Source organism: Cololabis saira, chromosome 22 (assembly GCF_033807715.1).
Source record: "Cololabis saira isolate AMF1-May2022 chromosome 22, fColSai1.1, whole genome shotgun sequence".
NCBI classification, from domain to species: domain Eukaryota; kingdom Metazoa; phylum Chordata; class Actinopteri; order Beloniformes; family Belonidae; genus Cololabis; species Cololabis saira.
The window spans coordinates 7,664,340-7,691,635 of NC_084608.1; the positions used below are offsets into that span (position 1 = coordinate 7,664,340).

Genomic DNA, 27,296 nt, shown 5'->3' on the forward strand with positions numbered 1-27,296 from the left:
TGACCGGCTGGACAAAAATACGCAGACTGTGTGTCAGCAGGTTTGGTGGGATGTGCCACCTCGTCTTACCTGAAGGTCCTAGAGTTACAACAAAAGCAGCATGTAAAATCAATGAAAGCCATCGAGGTAAGAGTTAGAGGGTAAAGGGAAGTGGAAGGAAGTGGTTACTTGCCTTACTAGCAGCACCTCCGTTGATAATGGATTTTACAAAGATGCCCAAGTCAGCTTGGTTCTCCTTTGAGCGGTTCCCCTTGACGCTGACCCCCAAACCTGCTGAGCCCGAGTCGTTCAGCGGGATCTCAAAGGTCATCAACTCCTGTCCGCCATCCTGGGTCAACACCAGCTCATCGTCCTGCGGCTGACGTGGACAGTGAAAAGACAGAGAGCGATCTCTTTGAGAATCTTGTTCTCTAACAGTTTTCCTTCAACAACAAGTGAATATTTGCCACGGCAAAGAGTTTTAGTCGTTTTTTGTCGTTGTTTGCAAGTAACTACAAGTGCAAACAAACCTTTTAGAAAGCAGAAAATAAGAAATAGGGGATACAAATCTGCACATACAGTAGCTCAAAGCCTGATTAAGTATGACGACTCAACTTACTTGCCAAAATGGGTAAGCTGATGTTGAAGCCCACTGTTGCATTGAAGAAAAAAAGTAACATTTGATTGGAGGACAGCATTTGTAAAAGCTTGATTTAGGGACAAAAGATGAAAAGGAGGCAGTAGACAAGGTGAAAAGGGTGAGATGAATGAAGAAATAGAAGACAATAAATTAGAGGGGGGAAAAAGCATGACACATAAATCAGGATTGTCATTTTAAATTGGTCATTTTGTCAAGCTGAATGCGACTAATTCCCTTCCTCAGCCGGGGTTAGGGCAGAACTTTGAAAATGCCAGGCCGCAATTTGAAACTCAATAACAAGTGGCTTGCTTTGAAAATTTGCCTCATGTTAAGGGCATCAGCGGCCTTTCAAAAATTGCACAATGGACAAAATTGATCATTTGTGGAAAAAATTACAGTAATAGCAGAAGTGTCTTTTTTTCCCCCCAGAACTGATGTCGCAGTACTGCCCCGGCATGCCTTATAAAAGACAAAAAAGACAATAAATTCAGCAGGAAAATAGTCCAGTCAACAGCCACTTCAGAGCTATCCATCGACAAGAGTGCTTTTGCTCAAAGAGTATGAAATAAATAAATAAAGAAGCACCATTTGGGTGTTTTACTTCTGTCTTTTGGGGATAGATGGGGACGTTTAAGTGTCCATGATCAACTGACTGTTGACCGCTCATTTCCTCCACAGCGGTTTATGTACAGCAAACATGTTGACAGCTCACTGATGGTGACACTAGGGCTGGGCGATATGGACCAAAAGTCATATCTCGATATTTTCTAGCTGAATGGCGATACTCGATATATATCGATATTTTTTCTGTGACATAATTGGGGTTTCCCCCAAAGCATTATAGCATAGAATCTCTGTTAGCTTCATTTTTTTCTGAGGAAAACCCTTAAAAAAACAGTCAGTTTTAATACAAAGCCTCGTGCCAAATGTCACACAGGTTCCTTTATTAACAGAGGTCTGCACAATATCAAAATGTATAGAACAAATGAAATAAAAATAAACTGCCTGCATATATAGAATAAAAATGCTTCTTGAATAAAATAAAACAAATATCCCTTTCCTGCATAACAATTAAATTAAAATACACTGTGCAATTAATACAATGTAGACAGTAACAGGCAGACTTTTCAACTGAGGTTGACAGTTGTGCAAATAACAAAACATTTGTGCAAATCTCAAATAAAACATTCAAGTCAATTTGTCACAAAATAAGCATAAATCAAAATCATAAAAAAAAAAAAAAAAAAAATGTAAATCGATATAAACGATATTGTCTCGTACCATATCGCGTTTGAAAATATATCGATATATATATTAAAATCTCGATGTATCGCCCAGCCCTAGGTGACACTAAGCTGCAGAGCGACCACTGCGATGGGCGGTCAGACGGCACCGGGCGGGCGGTTCTGCCGCAGCCGCCACACTCATGTGAACAATACCAGCATTGAGAGTAATCAGCCTGAGCAAGCCGCCACACAACCTCTTTAAAACAGATTCACATCCATACATGCATGCACCCAGCGCCAGATGGATGGGAGTCAGGGGAGTGCCCTTCACAGCTGCTCGGATAAAGAGTGAAACAGACGAATGAAGGGACAGATAGAGCGTGTGCTGTGTGTGTTTTTTCTGTGGGCTGAGGAATTATTAGGATGCATTGGTGCATTCAGGTGGAGGCTCTTTTCATCACCATCTGACTGAGCCCCTATTCTCCACCCAGCACCTCCTATCTGTCCTCTTTCTTTTCTGCCTTTTTCTCGCTTTCAAAAATTGCCGTACACCTGTCTGTACAACCCGCCAGCTGGGCTTTGTCTGTGACAGGAACCTTAGTAAATTCAGACCTCTAGAATCCATTTAATCCCAATGCATTTCAACACCTCTGGTTCTATAACAGAAATCACCGGCTCTTGTCAGGAAATGACCCTTTGCTTTTTCTTCAGACTGCTGAATGAAGCAGATACGGGATAAGAAAAGAAATAGCTCTGAAAAGAAAATGTCTTATTCATGGCAGGGGGAAATGGAGTGCATGAATCAACAATGTTTAAATTTCCATTCTTATTCTGAGCTGACAAAGGCATTATTTCTCTAAATTTGGACGGCAGTTACATTGAAGTACCTTGAACACTTAGGTGAGATCAGTTGGTTGGGGATGTAGGTCCACTAACATGTATCATACAAATACAATTTCAGCTCTGAAAGGAGCATTTGTAGATCAATGAACATGTGCGTCACTGGCGGAGTTCATTTTTAACTTCACAATCAAATTAAAATTCATTAATAGCGACTCAGACTTGTGTTCCTCTGAGAATTTTAGCCCAACAGCCGAAGATAGTCACAACCCAGTTGAGGAAACTATTTTAGATGGACGGAGTGCAAGCTTTTTGTGTGTGAGTGTGAGTACTCTCTTTCACAGTGATGACAGAATAACCTTCCGCTCAGCGATGTGCTCCGGGAAAACCAAGGCATAGCCTGGGAACGAGACAGCAGTGAAACATTTTCATCAGATAGGAACAAGCTAGCCAAGAATGAGTTTGTCAGGCTGCTTGACAGGCCTTGTTGTGCCAGTTTAACTCAGGAGGAGCTGGACTCGACTACCTTTTAGCAGACGGAAGGAAAAAGTCAGTACATTGTTCCAAACCCAGCACCATGTATGCAACTGGGACCGGCAGCAAAAAGGCCCTGACAATCAATCCAATGATGTAAGACCTCCTAAAAGGTTACAAGCCGAGATCCAGAAGAAGAAAAAAACCCAATGTATGCAAAAATACATCTTGATTTCTTTTTATTTCTCAGATGGAAATATTTTCTTGGGCATAGCAGCATGATTCAAAATGTCACCAAATGTCTCCCCTCACCCAGCGTATAGAAGTTTTGACTGCTACTTCCAACGGTGGCCAACCATATTAGCCAAAAAGGTAGGCTAAATGCATAGTTAGCTACATGGAAACTTATATCAGGACCACAACAAGCAGCAAAGTGAAGACCAAGGACCTCCTCAAACAGGTTAGAGACAAACATCTGCACAATAAATATCCCTCGTAGCACCATTACTCAAAAATGGGAAAACATGGCACAACAATGAACATAGCAAAAGATGAAAAACCACCAAAAATGACCCAAGAAACAAGGAATTAAACACAGAATTAACATAGAGACCGAAGTGTCTATGCACAAAAACAACTTCAAGCCTTAGAATCGACAAAGATGATGGTCCTGGGAGAGTGGCCCTTGCTTCAAGATGGATAGATACTTATTGGGGCAGTACTCATGATTAATTGGGCAAGGGGTGATCAGGGGTGACAACTGTAGACAACTGACAATGAATCCCAATGTCATTACCACCTTGACCACGTTCATGAGAAGGAAAAACTTTTGAAGACCCCAACAGAGGTTTATCAAAAACACCTTCATTCTTCAATTCCCTGCCATTGGACTTCACCATGTACACTTTTTTCTAGCATCACCTACTCTTACTTGTCAGGAATGACCTCCGGACTGGGGTTGATGCCCTTATTTTGCCAAATCATAAAAATATTGTGTCCTGGCAATCCAGATGTTCTGACAACACATTTCTCTGGCTTTAAAATTCAATGAAGACTCTTCTACGAACGCTCTGCGTCATCTGTTATCACCAGTTCTCACAATCGTGTCGGTTCCAGATCTGAGATGAAACGTCTGTAAGCCAGTCCTTTACTGTGCTGATATTTCTGTTACATGCTTTTGTACATGCGTGCAGTTAATAATTAGATAGAATGATATAATAAGAGTGTAATATAATATTACCATGTTAATAATATAATATAATAATAAAAGGCTATGTCACTACTATTTCATCTCTGTGGTTGAGGACTCACAGACACAACAGTCTTCTGTGCAGGCAGAAAAGTCAAAAGCATGAGAAAAGAAGTGCTTTGTTTAGGTATTGATAATTGAAAGCAGACAAGGCTATTTTTAAGTAGGCGGTCTATCGCCATTGCTATTATTATCCACTTATCTCAAGTGAATAGCCACATGACCGGCATATCACAAAATAAACCCACATAATTTCATTTTTGTCATTTCTAAATGAAGTTTCTATGACTACATTATTCAATTTAAAGTTCTTCATTAATGACATATTCTGTATGGAGTAACACACAGAGATACTGGCAATCAAAGGGAGGTTGAAAGGGTTTATTTGCTTTGTGAGATGCTTCTCTTTCACCGGGTATCGTACGCAACGCCACACATCGAGAGCGCGTACAGGTGTTTGCCAGTTTTACTGAAATGCAAAGCAGAGGAAGAGAAAAATTGATAAAGTGTCTCCCGACTACCCCTCTGCACATCAATGCCTAAAACAATTAACACTTTTGGAAACTTCTTTTCACACTTGACCCAATTTGGTGACATAAAGGTCATTGGAAATGAATTTAAGAGCCAAAAGAAATCAGCCATGGGTGTAATTGGAAATGAAGTGCACACATGATAAGGATTGTTACAGAAATGCTGGTGTTTCTCCCTGCAACATTTCCTGACAAAAGGGTCAGATTATTAACTAGCTCTAAGCCCCCCCCCCCCCCCCCCCCCCCCCCCTTCAAAAAAGGGGGGAAAATCAGGTACAAATGAGGGCATGGAGTGAACATGGAGCAGTGGCAGGCCTAGAGTGCTTGTAAAATGAAATGTTATATGTTCATCATTGGGCGAACCGACAAGGTTTGAGTCAGCTCTCACAAACTGGAACTGTTGGCCTTAAGGGATTTTGTAATGTGAAAGCTCATTACCAGAACTCTGTTTTTTAAGAGGCGGTCTGGGGCCAACTCTATCTGCATGACAACAAATGCAATTTGGTTACAGGCCATCAGCGAAGCCAGCAAGTCGCTCTCACTGTGAGCCGCCGAGAAACAGACGAACACAGCTAACTTGACACTAGATGCTTCTTTGGAGAAGGAATTAGAGAAATGAAAGGTTCACCTCATTACAGAAGCCCATCATGAAGCAGATGCATGCTATTTCAAGCTAATGGTAAATAAAAAGAAAAGTGTTTTGATATGTTCAATTCCAGGTACAGACTTCCAGCCATTATGTGCTTGTAGAAACAGACGCTGAAACCCCTTTGGGAGAATAACTGCGTTGCCATGAGTACCCTTTAACAGCCCTGTTTATCTGCATAGCGCAGTGCTGAACTGCAATATCACATACTCTGAACTGCACTGATGGTACGGATAATTATGGGAAAAGCTGCTGAAAAGCGCTAAATGAAAACAGGTGGTGTCAACGAGACGCGCTCAGAAACGGTTACCCAGTCTGGCATTGTCTTCCACCGCGCTTGGCAGCTCCGGCTTTAATTATGACGGAGCGTGTTTCTGAACTCTGCCGTCTGATCACAAAACATTTCTCTGGGTTCCAAGTTAACAATGCGGGAAGGCCTTATCAGCTGTTTTTTTTCCTTCTTTTCTTTTTCAAGCAGAGGTTAATAAAGAACAGAGGCAGAGGAGTGGAAAAAAGAGGATGAAATTATGATCGGATGAAAGTACTTCTGTTTTATTCTGATAAATGTTGAGGAGTAAACAGAACAGTCGGGATAAAGTGACCTGACATAGGATTCTTTAAAGAGACTTTTGGCTGTATACTTATACACTTGAGCTCTACCAAATTAGTTGTTTCCGTTATTAAAACAGTTCAATTTGGTTGAATGCGGCCGTTTTATAATGGAAACGCACAAAATACCGTTGTGCATATGTCATCATGTAGTTACATGTCACACCTGCACAGAGGTGTCAAAAGTATTCACATTCATTACTCAGGTAGAAGTATAGATACTAGAGTTTAAAAATACTCCTGTAGAAGTTGAAGTATCAACTCAAGTTTTTTACTTAAGTAAAAGTATAAAAGTACTGGTTTCAAAACTACTTAAAGTATAAAAGTAAAAGTAATGTAAGGGGGAAAAAAGCCATTAAGTACAAAAGCCATTGAAAATGAATGCATCTTAGTATAATGCAAATATATTAAAGAACCATATATGTGTACTATTGAGCATTAACATGTGTTTCAGAGAGCAGGAGATATGATGACTAGTTGCCTAAGTATTGTAATGGTGCAAAAAGTCAAACTTCAGAGGCATGTTATCATTTATCCTAACCTTTATTGGAATGTACATCCAAGTTTAGTTGCAGGAATCTGAGGGAACGGATGTAAGAACAAAACTGGACAAGAACATCTGAAACAACCACAACCAAATTCAGTCTATCCGGATGGAGCAATTTAACTGGATAGTTTTTATTTAAAGGCAGAAATGAAATAGAGTAACGAGGCTGTTTTTAAAATGTAAGGAGTAAAAAGTACAGATAATTGCGTGAAAATGTAAGGAGTAAAAGTAAAAAGTCGTCTGATAAAATAATTACTCCAGTGAAGTATAGATAACCAAAATTTCTACTTAAGTAAGGTAACGAAGTATTTTTACTTCGTTACTTGACACCTCTGCACCTGCATGACACTAGATCAAAATCCTCTCTTTACTTAAAGACTGCAGAGTCTCTGAGAATCACCACAATGTAAAACAGACCTCTCAGACCCATACACCTACACGTCAACGTACATCTGCAACCTTTTTCAGCCCAACTACACATTCTCCAATCATGCCGCACCTGAGCATGAAATGAAATACTCAAACTGCCCAAACTAACCATACTTTAGGGGAGTTAATCCCGTTCGGGCACGGTACGGATTACCTAGCGTGCGTATACCTATAAATCATGTCTGTATTCCATACAGTTATAAATTGTGAATGAGATAGCTCAACATTGTTGCTATGAATCACATCATTCTTCCAGATGTGTTTCCTGATGTGATTTACACAGTTTGCTGTGTCTGTACATTACTGTGCAATTTGCTGATTACACCTCATCATATTCCAAAAAGGTGGTCTGTTTTAACGGATCTCAACAAGAGGTTGTAACATCTAGTTTCACAAAAGGGATGACTTGCCAATTTCTGCTAAAGCACTGAATCTGGCTCAGTGACCCGTTAAATAAATACACTTTGGAGGAAAATGTCTTTTCTGCAAGTCATACGTAAAAATTACAGCACATGACATCATTCTTGCAGGGATACGATAAAGCATTGGTCCAGGAGACATCTAATTATATTAACTCTGAAGATGTCTTTTTTGGCATAGCTGTAGACCGCTAACAGCTTTAAATAGTGTTGTTTATCACCACTTCAGTGAAATAAGCCGGAATGTTTATCATCAACCTGTTCAAGCAATAAAAGGCTGTAAGCGACCGAAATACAGAAAGTTATAATCAAAATCATATTTATATCTTAATATTTCATTAATTATGTAATACATATGCAAAACAATCGTGACCTTGCTTCCTCCACAGGGAGAAAGCAGTATATTTAGTCGTACTATTGCATTTATTTTACTGATATAGCAGAACAGAGAATATATTTTCTGTGTAATAGAAATGAAAGAGGAGGACTAAACACTGGAGAAAACTCTGACTACCCTTCCAGGCACCATTACAACTCTTTGCTTGAAAGGTGAATCAAAAAAAAACAACTGGCACCACAATAGATCTGTGTATAATCAAGAAAATCAATACAGCCTCATACCTCTGTTCTTCCCTTGTTGTTGCTTCTATAACAATAAACCGTTGCCAAACACACGCTGGAGGAATAATTAACAACACAAGATGACTGCTTTGACCGGTTTTCACCTCTCCATCTATTTCTTTGCACAAATGTTTGAATTTCTACTTCGGGAACCTGACGTAACAACCTGGTTATTTCACCTGAAACGATGTTCAAACGGCGTAGCTCTGACAGCCTCAATTACAGTTCTGTGGTAAAAACATGCTGGGAGGATATTAACTAGGCCACTGGGGTTGGCACTTATGAAACAGGCCATTAGTCTGCTGTAATTGTCACCAATGTTGTCACGCATTCGTCTAGCCTGTCCGAAGCTTTCACATGAAACATAAATTCCACTGTCACATCAATCTGAGGTCGGACTTAATTGCGCAATTAAGATTTGCACTGCTTGGCAGGCAGAGCTACTAATGGATCAATGACAAGTGTGATATGATCATAAAGAGGGGATTTTAATGTAGTGTTTAATTGCTTTTATGTGGTCGTCAGTGTTACAACTGAGGCTACACGAGCCCGTTTGTTCTGCAGTCCAATTGAAGATGAAATATGGCGTTCACGGCGGGTCACTCATGCTGGGTCGCCGAGCGATGTGAGGGGCAGGTTATCGGCGATGGTACGGTACTCAGACATATTACTGATGTACAACGTCTTGTGCACATTGGGTGTAGTGATGTTTCTGCAGCCTGTTTCAATTTGAGTTTTATTCTAGTCTTTGGGTCAAGCTATCATTTTAGTTTGTATTAGTTTTAGTCACGTTCATACTCGTGTCAAGTTTCAGTCGACTAAATGTCTGAGCATTTTAGTCTTATTTTAGTCAGAATTGTCCAGGACCATTTTAGTCTCGTTTTAGTCAAAGATTGTATTTAGCCAAACCCATTTTACAATTCAAATAAGGTTATCTTATTATTATGTTATTGTTACCTTATAGACTAAAGAATATGTTCATTCCAGATACAGAAGACTCTAATTTGATTTTATAACATATTTATTTTTCTGCATTTTTCCCCATCTTTTTCTTTTTGGACACGTTCACTTTTCTTTTCCAGGTCTATGTAGGAAAGTGTATCCAAAGATCTAAAGACTAAACTGATTTAAAGACTAAACCAGAGGAAACAACCTAAAAAAAGTATATTAAGGATCTTTGTTATAACATTTCGTCTAGTCTCGTCTTGGTCAACGAAAAGAGTTTTTATTTTGTAATCTACATTTTAGTCTTGTTTTTATTCCTCTATGATATTGCATTATATATTTAATTATCGTTATCATCACATGACCAGCATTTTCGTTGCGTCTCGTCTCGTTTTCCTCAGGTGATAAGGGTTCGTTGACGACGATGTTTAGTCCTAATTTTCGTTGATGAAAGCAACTTTAATTGGGTGCTCCGGCGTCTTTGGTGTTGTTTAAAACATGTTTGTTTGTGTAAAACGGCGAGCTGAGGTTGCAGCAGTCCTGCAGAAACAGCAGCAATATCAATAGTTCCAATAGGTCAGTTTACCTTTCTGCCCTGGGTAATCGAAATATCACGGGGTTCATGTCACAGCTTCAACTAAACATGCAAGTGAAGTTTCCTCCAACACATTCATTACAGGCTTATTATGGATCGGTTTACCGGAGAGGAGTGAAGCGTAGGAAAAACAAAACTGATCTGGTAAAAGTTCAAGCCGATTTGATTTATTCTATCACCTTAAAAACATCTGACATCCTTGAAGAGGAGGGGAAAAAGCAAACTGAAATGGGCATTTCCTCATTTTTTCTCTACTCCTGTTTGACTTTTCCTCTCCCCGGCACACGCATGTTTATTGAAAGCTTCGGAGAGCTGCTCCTTTTGAAAAAGTGAAAAGATGTCAAAATGCAGTTGGACCACGCTAATTGAAGATCTGACACGAGGAAGGTGGGAGCGTAAATCGATTTCTGCAGCAGCGCCTTGTACAGCGGGCAAATAATAAAACAAGCAAACAAAAGTAGGTGTCGGGACATTTACTGGGCTTATATAAAACACAGACAGGAAATGTCAGGTGCACAAACCGCCCCCTTTTTACCTTCATCGATGTCGTAGCATGCCACGTGTGTGTGTGTCGGTTAGGGAGTGTGTGTGTGTAGCATGGCATGTGTGTGTGTGTGTTGGTTAGGGAGTGTGTGTGTGTAGCATGGCCACAAGTCTTTGCAAGTTCCCTGCTGTCTTGTTTTCCTTTAAAGGTCTTCTCACTAGGCCTGTGTTGAAAAAATCGATTTTCCGATTCTAAATCGATTCTCATATTAATTCCTAAAAATCGATTCTTATGTCTAAAGATCGATTTTTTTTTTTTCATCATTTTCACCAGGTGAACTTTAATCCCAGTAGTCGGACAAACAGTTTGTCATGACACTTCTGAAAAATTCCAGGTGCTTCATGGCAATATGTGTGCGTGGTGACAGAATAAATTAGATAAGCTAAAATGATTTGTTTACTGCATCAACTGTTGCAATTTATTTCTTTTTTGCACTTTAAATGGATATTGAAAGGCAACTTTCACTAGTTATTTTCCAGTCATATAATTCAGGCAACAGCTCAAAAAACATTTTAAATAACACTAAGCCAAATCAATATCGAATCGGATCGAATCGAATCATGATAATCGATTCTGAATATTAAGAATCGGAATCGAATCGATTCTTTACATTTGAATCGATACCCAGCCCTATTTCTCACAACATTTGAACTGTTAGAGTCTAGTTTGGACCGGGCCCTTCCAAACCTTGACTCTTTTCTTTTTCAGCCCCTCTCTTGTAGATGTGCTGGTGGATGTTGGCTCAGTGTTAAGCTGGATGAACACATTTGGGTGTGGTTCGAGCTGTTAGACGTTCAAGGATTTAGTATCTAGAGAAGTTCATGGTCCACTCACTCAGTACGGCTACATGCAACTGTAAATCGAGCTATTGGGTTTCCGTTAAATCCGAGTATACATGCAAGAGAATCTAAATACTGAGTGAGGTGAATTCAACTCTGCGACTCTAAGAAGCGCTTCACACCTTTCACCGTGGCATTCTTCCGTTTAGGTAGAACAGCTAGTAAACAAACGCTGCATATTTGAAGCAGATGTAGAAGGAGGACAAGAACACCCAGAGATATGTACGCCATTGATGCAGCAGCTCTGTGCATTTCGTACGTACTAAGCCTGATGGTGTTGCAACTCAGCTGCACGCAACGTTTTCCCTTTTCTTCTTCTTCTACTGTGCCTGGCTGTTGTTATTCCCACTTCTGCAGTCTCATTTCTTCCAGAAGAGGCATTTCCAGGCCAGTCAGTAGCTGGGCTAACTGTGGTTTGTGTATACATGCCGGAACAGCAGTTAGAACCTCATTATCTGGCTCTAATACCTCCATTTCAAGAACTCCAGTTCGGTTGAGCTACAGTCCAACTGAGGTGTATTCAGGACTTTTAAAACTTCCATATCAGTCGGATTTAGGCAATGATTTAGGCAGTGATTCTCGCCCACTACTGTGCTGAACAGGTGGTATCAGGTGTTCGTGATGACAGGATGTGCAGGGTCTTACGTTTGTTATGGCAAAACATCTCTACTGTGGCAGTGTTTGGATATTATTTCAGAAATCATGTGGTTTTTATTTGTTTTTTAAGAAAAACTTTTACTTAAAGTCCTTTCAAACATATTAGGTCTTTTCTTTATTATTACTTCTGAAAGCTGTTTTCCAGTTGTATCTTTCTCTCCGTTGCATCAGATCCAGCCCTGAACTGATGGAGCACAACTTTTCTGAGATCACCGCTGACGTCTGTCCTCCCTGTGCTCTGAAAACACACCTGGATGCTGCAGACCGGCAAACGACCAAAACCTGCGCTTTCACAGATGTGCACGCAGATGCTAATGTTCAGTTACTCAAGTATGTTTAATTAGAATCGTCTGGATAGAAACAGAAAAGATGTGCTTAGTGTTTTTTAATACACCATTTTAAAGAGTTTTAGCTTCGTTAGGCTTAATGACATGTTGTTCATCTGGAGTTGCATTTATTATAATATCATCATATGTAAAACTTGAAGTATGAATGCAAACGTAAACACCTATTCACAGCGTGTATGACAGAGAAAGTAATTACCCACAATGCATTTGGACTGTGCTTTATTTGCAATACCTGTCACCAGTAAAGCCTTGGCCTCCTGTCCATGATTTTATGGAGATGCTTATAGGGATCATTGGGATTTGTGAAAGCACAGCTCAGTAATGTGAGATTGTTTTGAGGGTGGGGTGGGGGGGGGGTTAATGTACACAAGATGATGAAATATTAACAAGCAGACTCTCACACTAACTTGGTCAGAGACAGAGACTACAGTGATGCATGATGGGCTTTTGATTCCCGTCATGCATAAGTGACTACAATAGGAGTGCAGCCATCAGCACCCATGAGCAGAGAAGGGGGGGCATCTGTGAGATCCACCTCCCCTGTGGGAGCGTCAGCTGCCGTCAAGGCTGCATCGGTGCGGTGCTGCCCTGCAGTCAGAGCTGAAACCCTGGATGTTTTGGTAGGAGAGCCTGTTTAGTAACCTGAGAGCGGCAGATCTGCTGCCAGCAGCAGGCAGACTGCCACCGGCAACACCGTATGCTTAACAGTGATGCATTTTAAAAGTTCCACATGTCCAAAACTGTATTTACGTGGGAACTTCTTTAATAGAGTCAAATATGTAAAAAAAAAAACAAAAAAAACTACAGTGGCACATTTCAACCCTCCGAGGAAGAGCGGAGAAACGGGCCGTGCGTCCGAGGTGGTTTTTATTGTGCAGGTTTAACAGCTCCTCTGGCGAGGTTAACAGCCTGGGCGCTAAGCTGCGTTTTACAGCGAGGACTGAGGTTGGCATGGGGGGCTCCCGGCCTGCCAAGGTGCTCCGACGCTGCAGCCTGCTGTCAGAGCCGCTGAGAGCAGGCTGGACGAGGGCAGGAGCTCCGCCATCTGTTGCGCGACAGCCAAAGTCACCCCGTGTGCAGACTTCTTGTCTGAGTGGGCGTGTGCGTTCATCAGCGTCCGAGTGTGAATAAGACAAAAGCTGCATTTTTGTGTGTTTCATCTCGGTGTCTGTTTAATCATGCAGAGTTGAGTGAGTTGATCGTTTGTTGTTCTTGTTTTTACATTGCTTGATGTGGGGAAATAATACACAATGTGTGTGTTATACCTGTTGGATTAAAATGTAATCTGCCCTTCATCTCCAAGTCCTAATAATACACAGATAAGTGTGCTTAACATGGAAACAAACACTTAAAGTGCTTATTTAACCGGTAGAAAAAACAATGCAGCAATGACTTCAATCAAGTGTTTCCAGTCGCTCCGGATCAGATCCCCACGACGTACATGATGAACGTTTATCTAACCCTCGTAATGGAGGCGCTTAGGTTCAGACTTATTCAGTGCGTTTACATGGGTTAGAGTAAGTTTAATTCCTCTTTAATTAGGGCCCGAGCACCTTCAGTGCGAAGGCCCTATTGTATCTGTAGGAATTTTTTTTTTTCTTTCCTTCTTCTGACGAAAGGAGGGCCTTTTTGCCCCCCTAAACGTGCCCAAAAAGTCACCAAATTTTGCATGCAAGTCAGGCCTGGCGAAAAATTTGATATTTAATGGTTTACATTAATGGGCGTGGCAAAATGGCTCAACAGCGCCCCCCGGAAAACTTTGTGCCTCAAGCCCCACAAACCGGTTTGACGTACATGCACGAAAATCGGTACACCCCTGTATCATGTCGCAACTTAAAGAAAAGTCTCTTGGCGCTATGGCCAAAACCGAACAGGAAGTCGGCCATTTTGAATTAATTGTGTAATTTTGGCGCAATTTATGCCATTCTTTCGGCAATTAATACGGCCCGAACCGTAACGTGCACCCACGTGTGTTATACATCAAAATGTGCGTCTTCATCTTGCGACTACGCACATTACTTTTCTCTTTCAAAAGTGTTACCGTGGCGACGCTAGACGCCAAAAAGCGCGCCTCCCTTCATCTGATTGGTCCATATTTGATAGTTCTCCAAAAGTCACCAAATTTTGCATGCAAGCCAGGCCTTGTGTTTTGCATTAATGGGCGTGGCCTAACGGCTCAACAGCGCCCCCTAGAATACTTTTCTCTGCCATAACTTTTGAAAGGTTTGACATAGAGAGTCGTGGGTGGTGTCATGGGACTCTGTCATGAGTCCTTGACCTTCATTGGCCTGAATTAGCCCCGCCCCTTCTTCTGATTGGTTGTCCATTTTTTCTGCTATATCTTTTGAATGGTTTGACATAGAGAGTCGTGGGTGGTGTCATCAGATTCTGTAGTCCTTGGCCTTCCTTGGCCTGAATTAGCCCCGCCCCTTCTTCTGATTGGTTGTCCCGATTTTCTGCTATATCTTTTGAATGGTTTGACACAGGAAGTCATGGGTGGTGTCATTTCTGATATGCTTATGGGGGCGGTGGCCGTGAGTGCGAGGGCCCGTTCATCGCTGCTTGCAGCTTTAATTCAGAATTAAAATTAAATCCAATTTAAAATGATTACAAATGACCATGTAAACACCTAATTCTGAATGAAAATGGCCATTCCGAATTAAACTTAATTCTGAAGTAAGTGGCTGGTTTATTCTGATTTTAAATCCGAATAGAATAATTCCGTGATCATGTTTACACTCATTCCGCTTTAAATTAATTCCGGTCTTTCTGTGCTGCTCGTTCCCTCGCCCGTCTGTCGCGATGACGATTATATTCTGCTCTGGGCTTGTTTTCCAAACAAAGTTTCAAGATGGCAGCACGCAGTAAACGCTGGTCAAGAGCAGAGAGCATTTATTTAATAAATAGCTTGGAGGACCTGGAAATAATTAAAAGAACAGATGGCAGGAAACATAAAAATTGTGAGCTTTTCAAAGTTGTAGCGTTGTAATGTGGTCCTCCATGTTGTTGCTAATCGAGTAAGTTTGTTTTCTTCTGGTAGACCTAAATACGTAAAGACGTCCGCCCCCCTATCCAATCAGAACCTTCCCAACCCCCAGACCTTAAGAGGAATTGGATAAAGCTGATCAAACGTGTTTTCCATGTAAACCTCAATTCGGAATTACTATTTCCATGTAAACTCGAAGGAAAATAGTTTAATTCTGAATTATTTAATTCGGAATAATGAATTCCGAATTAGAAAACATCATGTAACCGTGGCCATTGTTGGATGGCTGGTGTGAACGGCCGTCTCCAGGTCAGTCCACATCGTCTCTAAGGGGTTATGGTCTGATGGCTAACTCCATCAGACCCTTCTACGGAGTCCCATAAGACATTTTCCCAGGAGACTTCCTCCCGCCGGTTCAGCCACTTACACGCAGAAGCCTGACGAACAGAGACGCTTTGTCATTTCCACTAACAACCCTGTAGCTGTCGGGTCCTCCTTCCCCTCAATGATGATTCTGTGTCTTTGGAGTCATCTTGGCTGGGTACCCACCCACTTGAAGCACGAGCACCGGTGCACCAAACTCCCTGTGTGTGGACATTTCCTCCAGCCTGCACACCGGCAGATGCCTAAACAAGTTGAGGTGGCTCTTTATCATTTTTAGCTGCATGCAGACTAACTACTCTTGTTTGTAATTCTACAGAGATCTTTATGCAAGGCATGGTTCTTATGAACATTAAACTTTAAATGTGTTGTGAATCAAAGTAGCTCTAGACTACACTTCCAAATTGCCAAGTAGTGACTCCAAGTAGCGTTTGCTGAAGTAATTAGTTTATGTCTGACCTCTTTTGTCCACCAGCACTGTGAATGCTGAATAGGTGGGTTCAATTAAGACACAAAAAGTTATGATGTGCCAACGGCTTAAGCACATTGCATTTGTCACATTATTGGGACTAAGGTAAAGAGCATTTTATGGCATTTAGGTCATTTATCTTTGTAAGTAATTAATTTATAATTTAGTAAAGTGTCCCTGTGAGTTGTTATCCACATGATGTCTTCTGTTTTTGCATGTTTCTTAGTTCTCATCAAGATAGGGCTGAGGTACGTCAAGTTTTCCTTTTTGCATATTATTCATAGATATCAGTATGTTACAATATAATATATGTTTAAACCATTTACTAATCAAAAAGCAGAGCAGATTATTTTCATACAAGGAAAAATGAGATCACAGAGCATCTACATTGACCCCTGTGATGTAAACCACGTGCACCTCTCTCTCAAATATTTCTAACCATGGCGTCAGCGCCACCTGCAACGCCTGGGCCTGACCCGGGTGGAAGCATTCTTCCATCTTTGTAGTTCCTGTTACTACTTCTCATTTATTGTTTTCAAGCTGGGTGGAACGATAGCTTGTTGCAGTGTCAGCACACATTACTGATGCTCAACATTTATCAGAGCCACCTCACATACAGTACAAAGGTTTTATTTGCCCCTTTTCCACATGTATGTCTGAGATTCAAGCACAAAGTAAGGAAAGCTGCAGATGCTGCAGAGTTGCAGAAAAGAACCACCAACACCAGAGCCTAGCTTTTAGTGGTGTCATTACAGAGCAACAACGGACAAACAACTGCTACAAAGATCCTGCAGGTACTGTAGGCTGACCGCGTAGTTCTAACCAAGAGGGTAAATTAAGATTTAAGCACAAATACGTTCACTCACACTCTGTTCTTCTTCAATTTTCACATCATTGTTTAATTCGTCTGAACAAATCGGATGAAAATCCATCTTCCTTAAATATCGCTGTGTCTTTAAGGCCGCGCAGCAGGAGGGCGGCAGGAAACATGCAGAGGTCTCCAGCAACTAGCTGTTAAAAGCCTCCTGACACAGCCGGGGTCCTGGTCGTATCTGTCAACCCTTTTATCTGTTGCTATCGTTTTATAATGTCTGCTCACTGAATTAAGTGTGTTAAATCAAAAGGTCTTGTTTGTTATAGTCAGAAAAGGTGAGAGAAAAGCTGTTTAGCATTTAGTTTTCATTCTGAATGTCATGTCGTCCTTTTTATCCCAAAGACCATGAAAATGATACCAATATTTTTGCAGTTTTCATGAATCCAAATCCTGTCAAACGGTACTGGTGCGGTACAGTGAGGTGCTGGGGCAGTACTGACCACCTCTCGGGGCAGGAGCGAGTCCTCCTGGCGGATCACCAGCAAGTTCACCAGGCCACCCATGGGTGCAGCTCGCAGCAGGGCCACCACCTCCTCCTGGCTCTTTCCATTCAGGTCCTCTCCACTAACCTGCACACACAAATACACGCTCCAAGATAAACACGCACACCCAGGCTAAATTAAATCTACTTTATTACTAAGTGGTGAGACAACTACACCACACTTGCAGATGTAATTAGACATGGTTTCTCATTCTTAAAAACTAGCTGATTTTCATGTCAACCCCAATGACGTCCAGTCAAAACATTTTCCCATTTAACAGTGTTTTCAAGGAAATTCAAGGCTGGAACTAATTTGTTATAACCACAGTAATCAATTCACTTTCGGAAAAAAAGACTCAGCAGGAGTCAATTTAGGACCAACGCCAATTCTAGTCTGGTACCCCCGCCCCTTGAGCACACGGGTGGTGTTTGAGAGCGGCCCCACCTCCAGTAGCCGATCTCCAGCCTTCAGCCGGCCGTCCTGGATGGCGGCGCCTCGAGGAAGGATGTTTTTGATGTAAATTGGAGCGCTTCCACCGATAGGGACATCCCTGGATGTTATGCTGAAGCCCAGACCCTCGGGACCTTGAAGGGGTGAAAACCAGATATCATGCAAAGTGTAGAGTGATATTAGTTTTCATCCTTTTTCGTGCTTCACAACACTTCAGCGAGCGCCGGTTCCGCCCTCATAACTAGAGTCTGCACGCTTTCTCTCCCTGTAAATGGTGAAAATGGTGACATGTCAGACACACAGCCTGATGAACATAAACAATGTAGAGGTGTTTAAATTGAGTTAGGTATTGCAAAAGGGAGGCATGAATTCATAAACGTCAAAAAAGCATGATAAATCTGTTTTACAAATGTAACAGAATGCATTAGTTACAGTTTGCTGCAGCAGCTCCCGTCACGTCGTGAGTATCCTTAGCTGAGATTTTCCACTACACTTTTTTTTTTCCTAAACTGTGATTTTACATCTTTTCTGCTGGAACTTTTTAAAAATCACTTCTGAAGAGTAACCATTTTTGAAATTTGTGTTACAAGGTCCGAGTAATGCACAGACAAATGAGGATGTGCTGCGGGAGGAAAACCCAGGCCGAGAAGAAGGAGGACATGTGAACAGTTCCTTTCCTCGGTCGTAAGAGAAAATGCAATTGTGCAATTATCACAAGAAAAAGAATAAATATAACATGTATATTATTTTAAAATAAAAAAGCCCTGTCAAGACATTCATTGGGCAATAAGAGAGTGAAGACAGAGCGGTAAGAGCAGAGGAGGAGGGACCGGTACACTTCCTAACAACAGATATGATACTGTGAAGGAACATTCGTGCATCCTGGATATTGAAAGTCGGTTTCCATAAATGTGGTATACTGAGAGAGGTGGTGTGTTATTTTAGCGGAGGATGGTGGATACAGCAGTTTCTTAGTTAACCTCTCTCCCAAGTCAAACCCACCTTAAATACTTAACTCAACCATCAAAAGTGAAGTTATGGGTGGGGGAACTATGAGAAGAAGTAAAACAACTAACAACCTGACGTAAGCTCTGACGGTGAAGCTAGTGAACAGGAAGATGACACAGAGGAGAAGATGGAGGCCCAAGACCACGAAGAGACACTGGAGAAGGTCTAGCCACAATTACCAAAGACATAAAAAGACCAATTGAAAGAAGAAATCACTGCCCTCCAACAAGACATAGAGTGTAAGCTGATAGGGAACACGAATGAGCTGCAGACGCAGAAGGAAACTTGGCTGAGTTCTCCTTCTCCTTCCTATAGTGAAAACTATAATACAGCCTCATCCGTCCAAGCAGAACCCGAGGAGTGGGAAAGAGAGGCCGGGGATCCATGATGGAGATGCTGAACCAGACAAGCCGGATACAAGAAAAGAAAAGCTGACCTTGAAGGGAGGTCGAGGAGAAACGACATCCAAATCTTTGGTCACACAGAGGACGCCAAATAAAGTTCAACTAGCAAGGATGTCGAGCAACTTCCAAAAACAGAGCGAGAGCTGTGGAGCTCCACAGCCAGCGAGCCCACCGGGCTCTCGCACCAAAACCAAATATGAATGCTAAGCCCAGGTCGATCACTGACAACTTTCTCAAGTTCCAGACAAAAGAGATGATCCTAAAGAAATTGTGGAAGACGGAAATTACAAATTGGAAATAAACCAATTTACTTTGATCACGATTATCCCACAGAAACAGATCATGACAACAATGAAAAGTCGCCAAAGAAAAGGGGGGATACGTTTCCAGACACCGCTGACAAGGATACGGATACACTGGAGCAATGGAGTAAAAACGTACCACAACGCCAGGGAAGCTGCACAAGATATAAAAGAGAGGGCATACTTAGAAGATGTATGCGGTGGTTGGAAGGAGGCGAGACCCCCCCATACTTGCAGAATGTCAGGGTGAAGCAGCAGGGATGTGAAGCACGGCACCGTGCTAGAGACACTCCAGGTGTTTCCCAGGACAACATGAACGTTTGCTGAAGGTAATAATATAAATCTGTAAGACTTCCTCATCATTTATAAGACTCAAACGGACTGGGAGAGGTTTATTTCTTCATTAGTTTCTCTCTCTCCCTCCCTCTAGTTGGTCGTATCTAAGCTTTAAATAAATGACTTCCACTGGTTGGAGTTGATAGTGTCTGGGGGGGTTCAGTGAAAGAAGGATGTAGAAGAGGAGAGGCAACATTAACATCAAATACGGTCCAGTTTGACTTTGAAAGAGATAAAAGAAGGTTTAGTAAGAGGTAGATTAGAGAAGGAACCAGTCATGTTATGCATGCACCCCCTGGATAATGCTTATTTGATATCATAGGAACAAAGGGTATTTTAATCCTATTTTAATCTGAATGTCATTACAAACAACAAAATAGCTACAACGAGCATAATTGTGTCAACTGGAAATGTTTATATTAAGTATGAGAGCCGTTCGGTTTTAGTTATAAATCAATACAGTGCATAAACACACTCTATCAAGAGCCGACTGGCAGAATAAAGATTGACAACGCGAGGATGCCGTCTGACACCCACTCAATTTGCTTCTTTATAGAGACTCTTGTGCAGGCAGTTGGCAGGACAAGAGATGATGTCATAACCTTCCCTGAGCATCCAGATAAATCATGACCTGCACTGATGAAACTTTTAGAAATATGAATAGAGAGATATCAGGATATAAGCTAAATATCACAAAGACACGGACATTAACGATCAATTATAACCCACCAAAAGAGATCCAACAGACATTCAATACTAATTGGAAAATTAAGAAAATTGAATATTTGGGGGTCACAATCACAAAAACACTATTTGATCTTTACGAGGCAAATTACAACAAGATAAATCAAGAGGGACAAAAAGACATCGAAGGATGGTCCATATCCGTGCTAGATTTTAGTTCAACAATTGATATAATCAGAACGAACGTTGCCAAGACTCTAACTTATTCCAGTCACTACCAGTAGAGGTCCCCAATTCCCACTTTGCAAGCTGGTATAGAACAATATCAAGGTGTGTTTGGGGAGGAAGGAGGAACGGCACTCCCACATCTTCAAGGTTACTTTTACGCATTGAGCTATGTTGTAGGTTGGTGTAAACCAGATTATACGGAAAAATGGAGGGAAACAGAAACAAAGTGTGGCAAACACCCAATTCAGAATAATATAAGTGATAAAGAAACATACAAGAAGATAAAACAGCAAATAGATCATATATATTACAATGCGCACTTTGAAACTGTAATTCAGCATAATTAAAAGATATAAGATACGGAAAGACACCAATTTATTAGCGATAAACCGACTATTTTAAACCGACTTAATACGACAAAGGGGGACAACCAAGGGAATTAAGACACGGTGTGATTTACTGAAAGATGGGGGGATTTTCAAGATATCAAAGTAAAGTATGATCTGGATGAGCATGAACTCTATAGATACCTGAAACTTCAAAACTATATTAGGAATGCGATCGGGATGGACCCCTCCAGAGAAGTGAATTGTATGATCCAACTTTTAACGAAAGCACATAAAAGACACCATAATCAGAATTGATATCCGAAATATGTAAAAATATAATAAAAAACTTACATCCATACAATAAAATACATACAAATCAGGGATAGGATTCAGGACTACATCATAAATCCACTAGTGCGCCGATCTGGAGGGAGTATTCTTGTTACTAAGTTCAAGAATGAACAATTAAGTAAAATATACCTTGTTGGGGAGATTGTGATGTATTGAATTCAGATCTCTCTCATATGTTTTGGAAATGTGACAAAATAACATTAATAATATTTGGTTATAAGATTCCTGTGTCTTGTACAGCACTGTATTTGTGTCATTTGTGTAAGGAAATGTACAATCAGAAGACAGATACTTGGTTAAGATAGTATTTATAGCTGGAAAAAAAATCTATCACAAAAAAATAAGGATTATCTGAATCATAATCAATAGATACAGATAAGTAAAGGAATATGAAAAGGTTGACACGCAGACTACGCCTACAGGAAGCTAAACTTAAAGAAAAATTGAAAAAATTGACTTTATTCAAAGCAGAACAGCAACTGAGATCAGGAAAGACAGCTGATTGACGAGGATCACTATAGCAACAGATGTACTATAAGAAGGTATCTCCCCATATGCCGGTACTGTTTAGGCTTTCTTTCCTTTTTTGTGATGTACCGTACATGATTAATCATACACTGACTCTTGTTTCTGCAAAAGTAAAAAACTTATCAAAAAAAACTAAAGTGACCAAAATAAGTTGCATCCCACTACTTGAATTGACTCTTCTTCACATTTTATTTTATTTGTTTGTATTAATTCGATTGTTTATTTACTATTATTCATATCGTATCATGCAATAATTTGGTTTTCCTTTGTGAAATATCTTAATCATGTAAATTAAAAAGAACAACTTTTACATGCAAATGTCAAATACAGTCATACAGGAGCGAAGCTGCTGTATGGGTTTCAATATGTCTCTAGGACTACAGTGACGAAAAACACAAAATAAGTGTGAAATGATGGATTTCCGTCATACTTTTGTTCTGTGGTTATTCAAACATGCTTGCTTCCATGCTGGCATCTCTCTTTGTGTCTCAGACAGGTTGTTTGGCAAGCGAGAAGGAAACCAGGTCCTTCGCTCTAAATATAGCATCACAAATATGAGCGAAAATTGCATATTTCAGATAAGTGTTTACAGACTACACAACCACCCTTGCCAGTCATGGTCAGATTAAACACTGGCTTTGAACTAGAATATACGCAGACGGAATAAATGACGTGGATTTCAAACTGCGTCAACACTGCGAAATGCAGCACACATAAATAGCTGCAATTCTGCTTTCTAAATCCTGCTGTGCAGAACTGATGTTGAAAGGAAAACGCCTCTTAAACCTTCAGGTGCAAATGTGTCAAAAGCTCATTCTGTTCAAGTTCGGGACAAAAAAAATGCAATTTTTAAGTGTCCTGAAGTGAGTAAACTGCAAAAACTGAACCTAAAAAGACAGATTCAATCGTTGAATTTCAATACTGACTTTTGGAGCTCGTCAAATGAATATGATACAGATACAATAAGAGGATCTGACATTTCCTCCTGATCAAACACATTTTTTTCCAACACAAGCTATTGTAATAAATACTGTCCTGCTGCAGACTGGCGTTAGATCATCTCAGGGTGTCCGGTAAAGACAACAATCAGAGGGATGGCCTCGATAGCAGTCAAGGTGAAAAGTGACTATTGCTGGTTTCAGCCAAGGCTTTTTAAACGGCAACAGCAGCGATTAGTATTCATGTCAAAGTAGCTGCTCGTTTCACGGAGCCGCCAGCACCTCTGATGGTTCATCGTGCCCTACTTTCCCCGCGTGTCTCTTTAACAGCCTGTCAGTCTGCTGTCAGTGATGTGTTGATGAACGACAACACCAAGAGCGAGAAAAGGCAGGGCTGGAAACTTTCTTCACGGCTCTTGCACGTAAACAAATGTGCATAAAAGGGAGGAATGGCAACAGAGAAACTGCACACAGAGTCTGAGTTCTGCGCTGTTGAGGATAATGACGATCTCTGATCTTTCCATGAGTGGGGCACGATAACCGACGAGAAACAGTTTATGCAGAATATTAAATATACTGTTGCTTTCTTGAAATTTGCCAAACTTCCAGGGCAAGATAACACAATTGCTGAGGAAGTTCCCTTTTCTTTTTTTTTTTAGTGCAGTCATCAAGTTATTATCAAGATTAAATGAATGAAGGGGAAAGAGTAACATTGTGGTTTCAAAACATTTCAAAAGGGATTTCTGAAGGGATTTCTGAAGATCATTACTGCTTGAACGGTGATATCTCACTGTGTCTCAGCTCAGTCTTTTTTAGCTCCAGATACGTAATGACTTACATATTTTTCAGATTGTGGCTTTTGTTTCCGTTTCCAGTCTGAACCCTCCTCTCGTGCCGGTTCCTGCGCGCTCAGCTGCTCAAGAAACAGCCTAATGATCAGAATCTAAGTCGTGCCGGCATCAGAAGAGCCCATCATTAATGCCTGACCGGGCAATTAGGAGAATGCCTCTCTAACAGACCTGCAGTAATTAAACACTGATGTCTTTACTGTGGGTATTAGGAGACGAGGAGGAAAGTAATTGTATCCCCCTCTGGATTTGCTGGAATTTTGGCCTCAATGAGCCAATTAAACAGCGAACATGAGGAAAAAGAGTCGGGACACAATACAATGACTTAATGGCTTGCGTATGTCTTTTAAAAAAAAAACTAAATAAACATTTCATCAAGGCTCTTACAAGAATTGCTTTGAATCAAAAACAAGAAGTGCCACCGTGAGTCTAAATGTGCATTAGTAGTGACATAGTGCGTTGTTAATCAAATGTAAATGCCAAAGTGAACGCCAGCGTTTTAGTTCCCTCCACTATTTAGGGGTAAGCTCTCTTAAATGCATCCAACGTAGAAACATTAGGGGAAAAAAGTCTTGAGTTCACAAGTGTGTCGAACTTTACTGGTGGAACTCATCCATTTCAGAAATCCTCATTTGCACCATGAGTAATATTATTTTAAACCACTTCTGTCACTTGGGCAGGAGCGCGCATGCTTCAGGAGTTACGGGCCGTTCTGACCATGAACCTACACTCAAGCACTGGCAATGCCCCCGCGCTGGAGTCCCACCAACCTCTACCAAAACCTGCTCTCACTCAGATGAGAGACTTCTGCGTCTAATAAGGAGAGGCGTTTTATTGAATAATAAGCAAATAACTAGAGTGTAACTTGCAGCCTGTAGAAACGTGCTGCCAGTACTCAGAGATAGCAGCCAAACGTATTAGAGCAGCATGCAACTGGATTTCCCCGGAGTGGGTTGCAGTTAGCCCGCGCTGCTACTAAAGAAACATCTCTTGAAACATCTTTTGAATAGATACATATGAAACGTATTTAATTATTATTAATTAAATAAATAAATAAATAATGTAGATAGTATATGGGCATGTGTGTATGTACCTGCATATGTATATATATATATATATATATATATATATACATAAATTAATATTTATTAAATATGGTTATTGGTGCAAACTATGATAAATACTAGTGTATATGTATATATATATATATATATATATATATATATATATATATATATATATATATATATATATATATATATATATATGTATATATATATATATATATATATATATAAATGGATATATAAATAAATGGATATAATATAAATAAATGAATATTTATTAAAAATGGTTATTGGTGCAAACTATATACATTGTTTGAATTTGTTGATGTTATAAAATGTATGAATATGTATTCTTTTTATTTATATCTAAATGTTAAACGGAATTACTTTATTTTTTCTTTATTTTCAGTTTTTCCTATGTTTTTTTTTTAATATGCTACGTCTTTAGGTTTGCTTTTAATTTTTTGTTGTAATGTACTGTGTATTATGTGTCTGACCCCAGGAAGAATAGCTGCAGTTTTGCTGCAGCTAATAAAACTATAAACTAAAAACTAAAAAACTGCTGGCCTCACTCGCCGCATTATTCGCTGACACTCGCTGCGAAGGGCTCTTAGCCAGCAAAGATAAAGAGGGTGTAGGAGGACTGTGTTAGTACTAGGACACGTTAAAGCCACATGGACATTGTGAGCTAACAGAAGCTCCTTGGCACTGCTAACAAATAAAAAAGTTCCAGAAACAGAAGTGCGTCCACGTCTGCAAAGCAAAGCAGCCTCAGCTGGAAGCAGGAGGACGTGGAAGCTTCACGTCTCCATCACGGCCGTAGTGTTGGAGCACCTACTCAGGAACGGACAGGTATGCGTTTGATTGTGGCCGGCACTTCCCAGCGGAGCCAAGAGGCGAGAAATTATTCTTTTGATGTTCACAAAAAAATGTTGCACTGTTGTTTGAACGGCTCTTTTTTGTTTGTGCTTTCTAAATGAGGAGCGGAGCGGGGTGGAAGAAAGGAGCATGGAGGATCGAAGCAGGAATGAAAGAGAAGCACGCTTTTATTTACTCAGACTACTCTTTGAACATCAGATACTTGATGATCAAAACCTTAAAAAGTCTGCAGCCGGATCTGTGCTGGGCAGAATTCACTTGTTGGAAGAAGAAAAAAACAACCTCCAATATTTAGGCTTTTTTAGATTGAATCCCACTAATATCGCTGGATGATGAACGCGTGTTTAATGCGCGTTGGGTTATATAAACACAAGGTGTGTTATTTTTCACCTCATGTCTGAAGGCGAGTTAAAGGGACGGGAGGCAAGTTGGGCGTGTAGAATCACGTATTGTCCCCACATCACCATCCCTACGCCGTCAGACATGTAGTTTTCAAAACGAGGATGGATGAACATCAGGTTTAGTGTTTTCTGGCTGGTTTTCGCTTCATGCAAAGAGTCATTTTTGTGTCCAGTTGTCCAAACAATAGACTATCCTTTGTGGTTCTGGACATACGCAGGTTTATGGCGTCCTCGGCTCTGAGGAGTATCTTGTCGATCTCTTTGTCTCCCCAGTAATTCATCTTGCAGATTAAGGCCCTACCTCTGATGTTACTCTCATCGGCTGTTTCCTTATTTCATAAAATAATTACAGTATAGAATAAAAAAACCTCCCCTGGTGGGTTGTACTTATGTTATGTGATCAACAAACCCCACGCGCCGCCACCTCACGTTAGTTCTGTTTACATCAGACCTGACCCCATGGCTAAGATTACCCTTGACACGCCGCCCCGTGTCGGTCAATGTAAAAGGTGACATAATAGATTCACGCGTTAATCGCGGGGTATCCACCAGTGTAAAAGTGGCTTTTAATCCCGGCCTATCAGGTGTTGACTGTCAACAGACTGACGGATATGTGTATATGGACAATCTATCCATCTACGAAACACTCATCTTCTTAATTTATCATTCTCCAATCCTCCGGAGCGCAAACGTTATGTTCTTTTACAAATGTTAACAGTTTTTTCCAGCATCCATTGAAAAAACTGTCCAGACGTTGATCCGACCTCCAGTCATAATCATTCAGGACTATTTTTTTTTTCTTTTTCTGATCACACAACAGTTCACCGCTATATTGCCATGTTTTATTCATGGATGAGCATTTCTCAACCTGAGTTCAGTAGTTCGACACTTCAGAAACCAGGCTGAGATCTTCTCTGTGATCAGAGGATGTGTCTTCTGACACGGCTGTTAAAGGACTGAGCAGCCACTCAGGGCGTCAGTTTGTTTTTTAGCCAGCGGCACTTTTTTTAACCCAAACAAATGGCCCTTTTGGACTAGTCCTTACTCGGCCCGACTCGGCTCGTCACGCCTCTACCCGCCTCTACCCGTTTTCTCCCCATTTGTTTTTCAACAGCCAGGGGAGAAGTGGGCAGGTTGGGGTGAAGCTGCTGTGACGTACTCGATTGCGGAACCGCTTTGTTCATGTCGGCGCTGATCAGAAATCAGCTGGAGCCG

At 40.8% G+C, this 27,296-nt stretch overlaps 1 protein-coding gene across 1 annotated transcript in view; it reads right to left on the reverse strand.

Annotated features, from left to right (window-relative positions):
* LOC133423716 (partitioning defective 3 homolog) overlaps positions 1–27,296 on the reverse strand; it is a 394,242-nt gene that overhangs the window by 186,119 nt on the left and 180,827 nt on the right. Inside the window, exons 11-13 of the mRNA XM_061714033.1 lie at positions 17,773–17,912; positions 17,287–17,415; positions 173–358 (exon numbers count right to left, since the gene is read on the reverse strand). Coding sequence (XP_061570017.1) covers positions 173–358; positions 17,287–17,415; positions 17,773–17,912 — 455 coding nt within the window. The remainder of the gene's footprint in view (positions 1–172; positions 359–17,286; positions 17,416–17,772; positions 17,913–27,296) is intronic.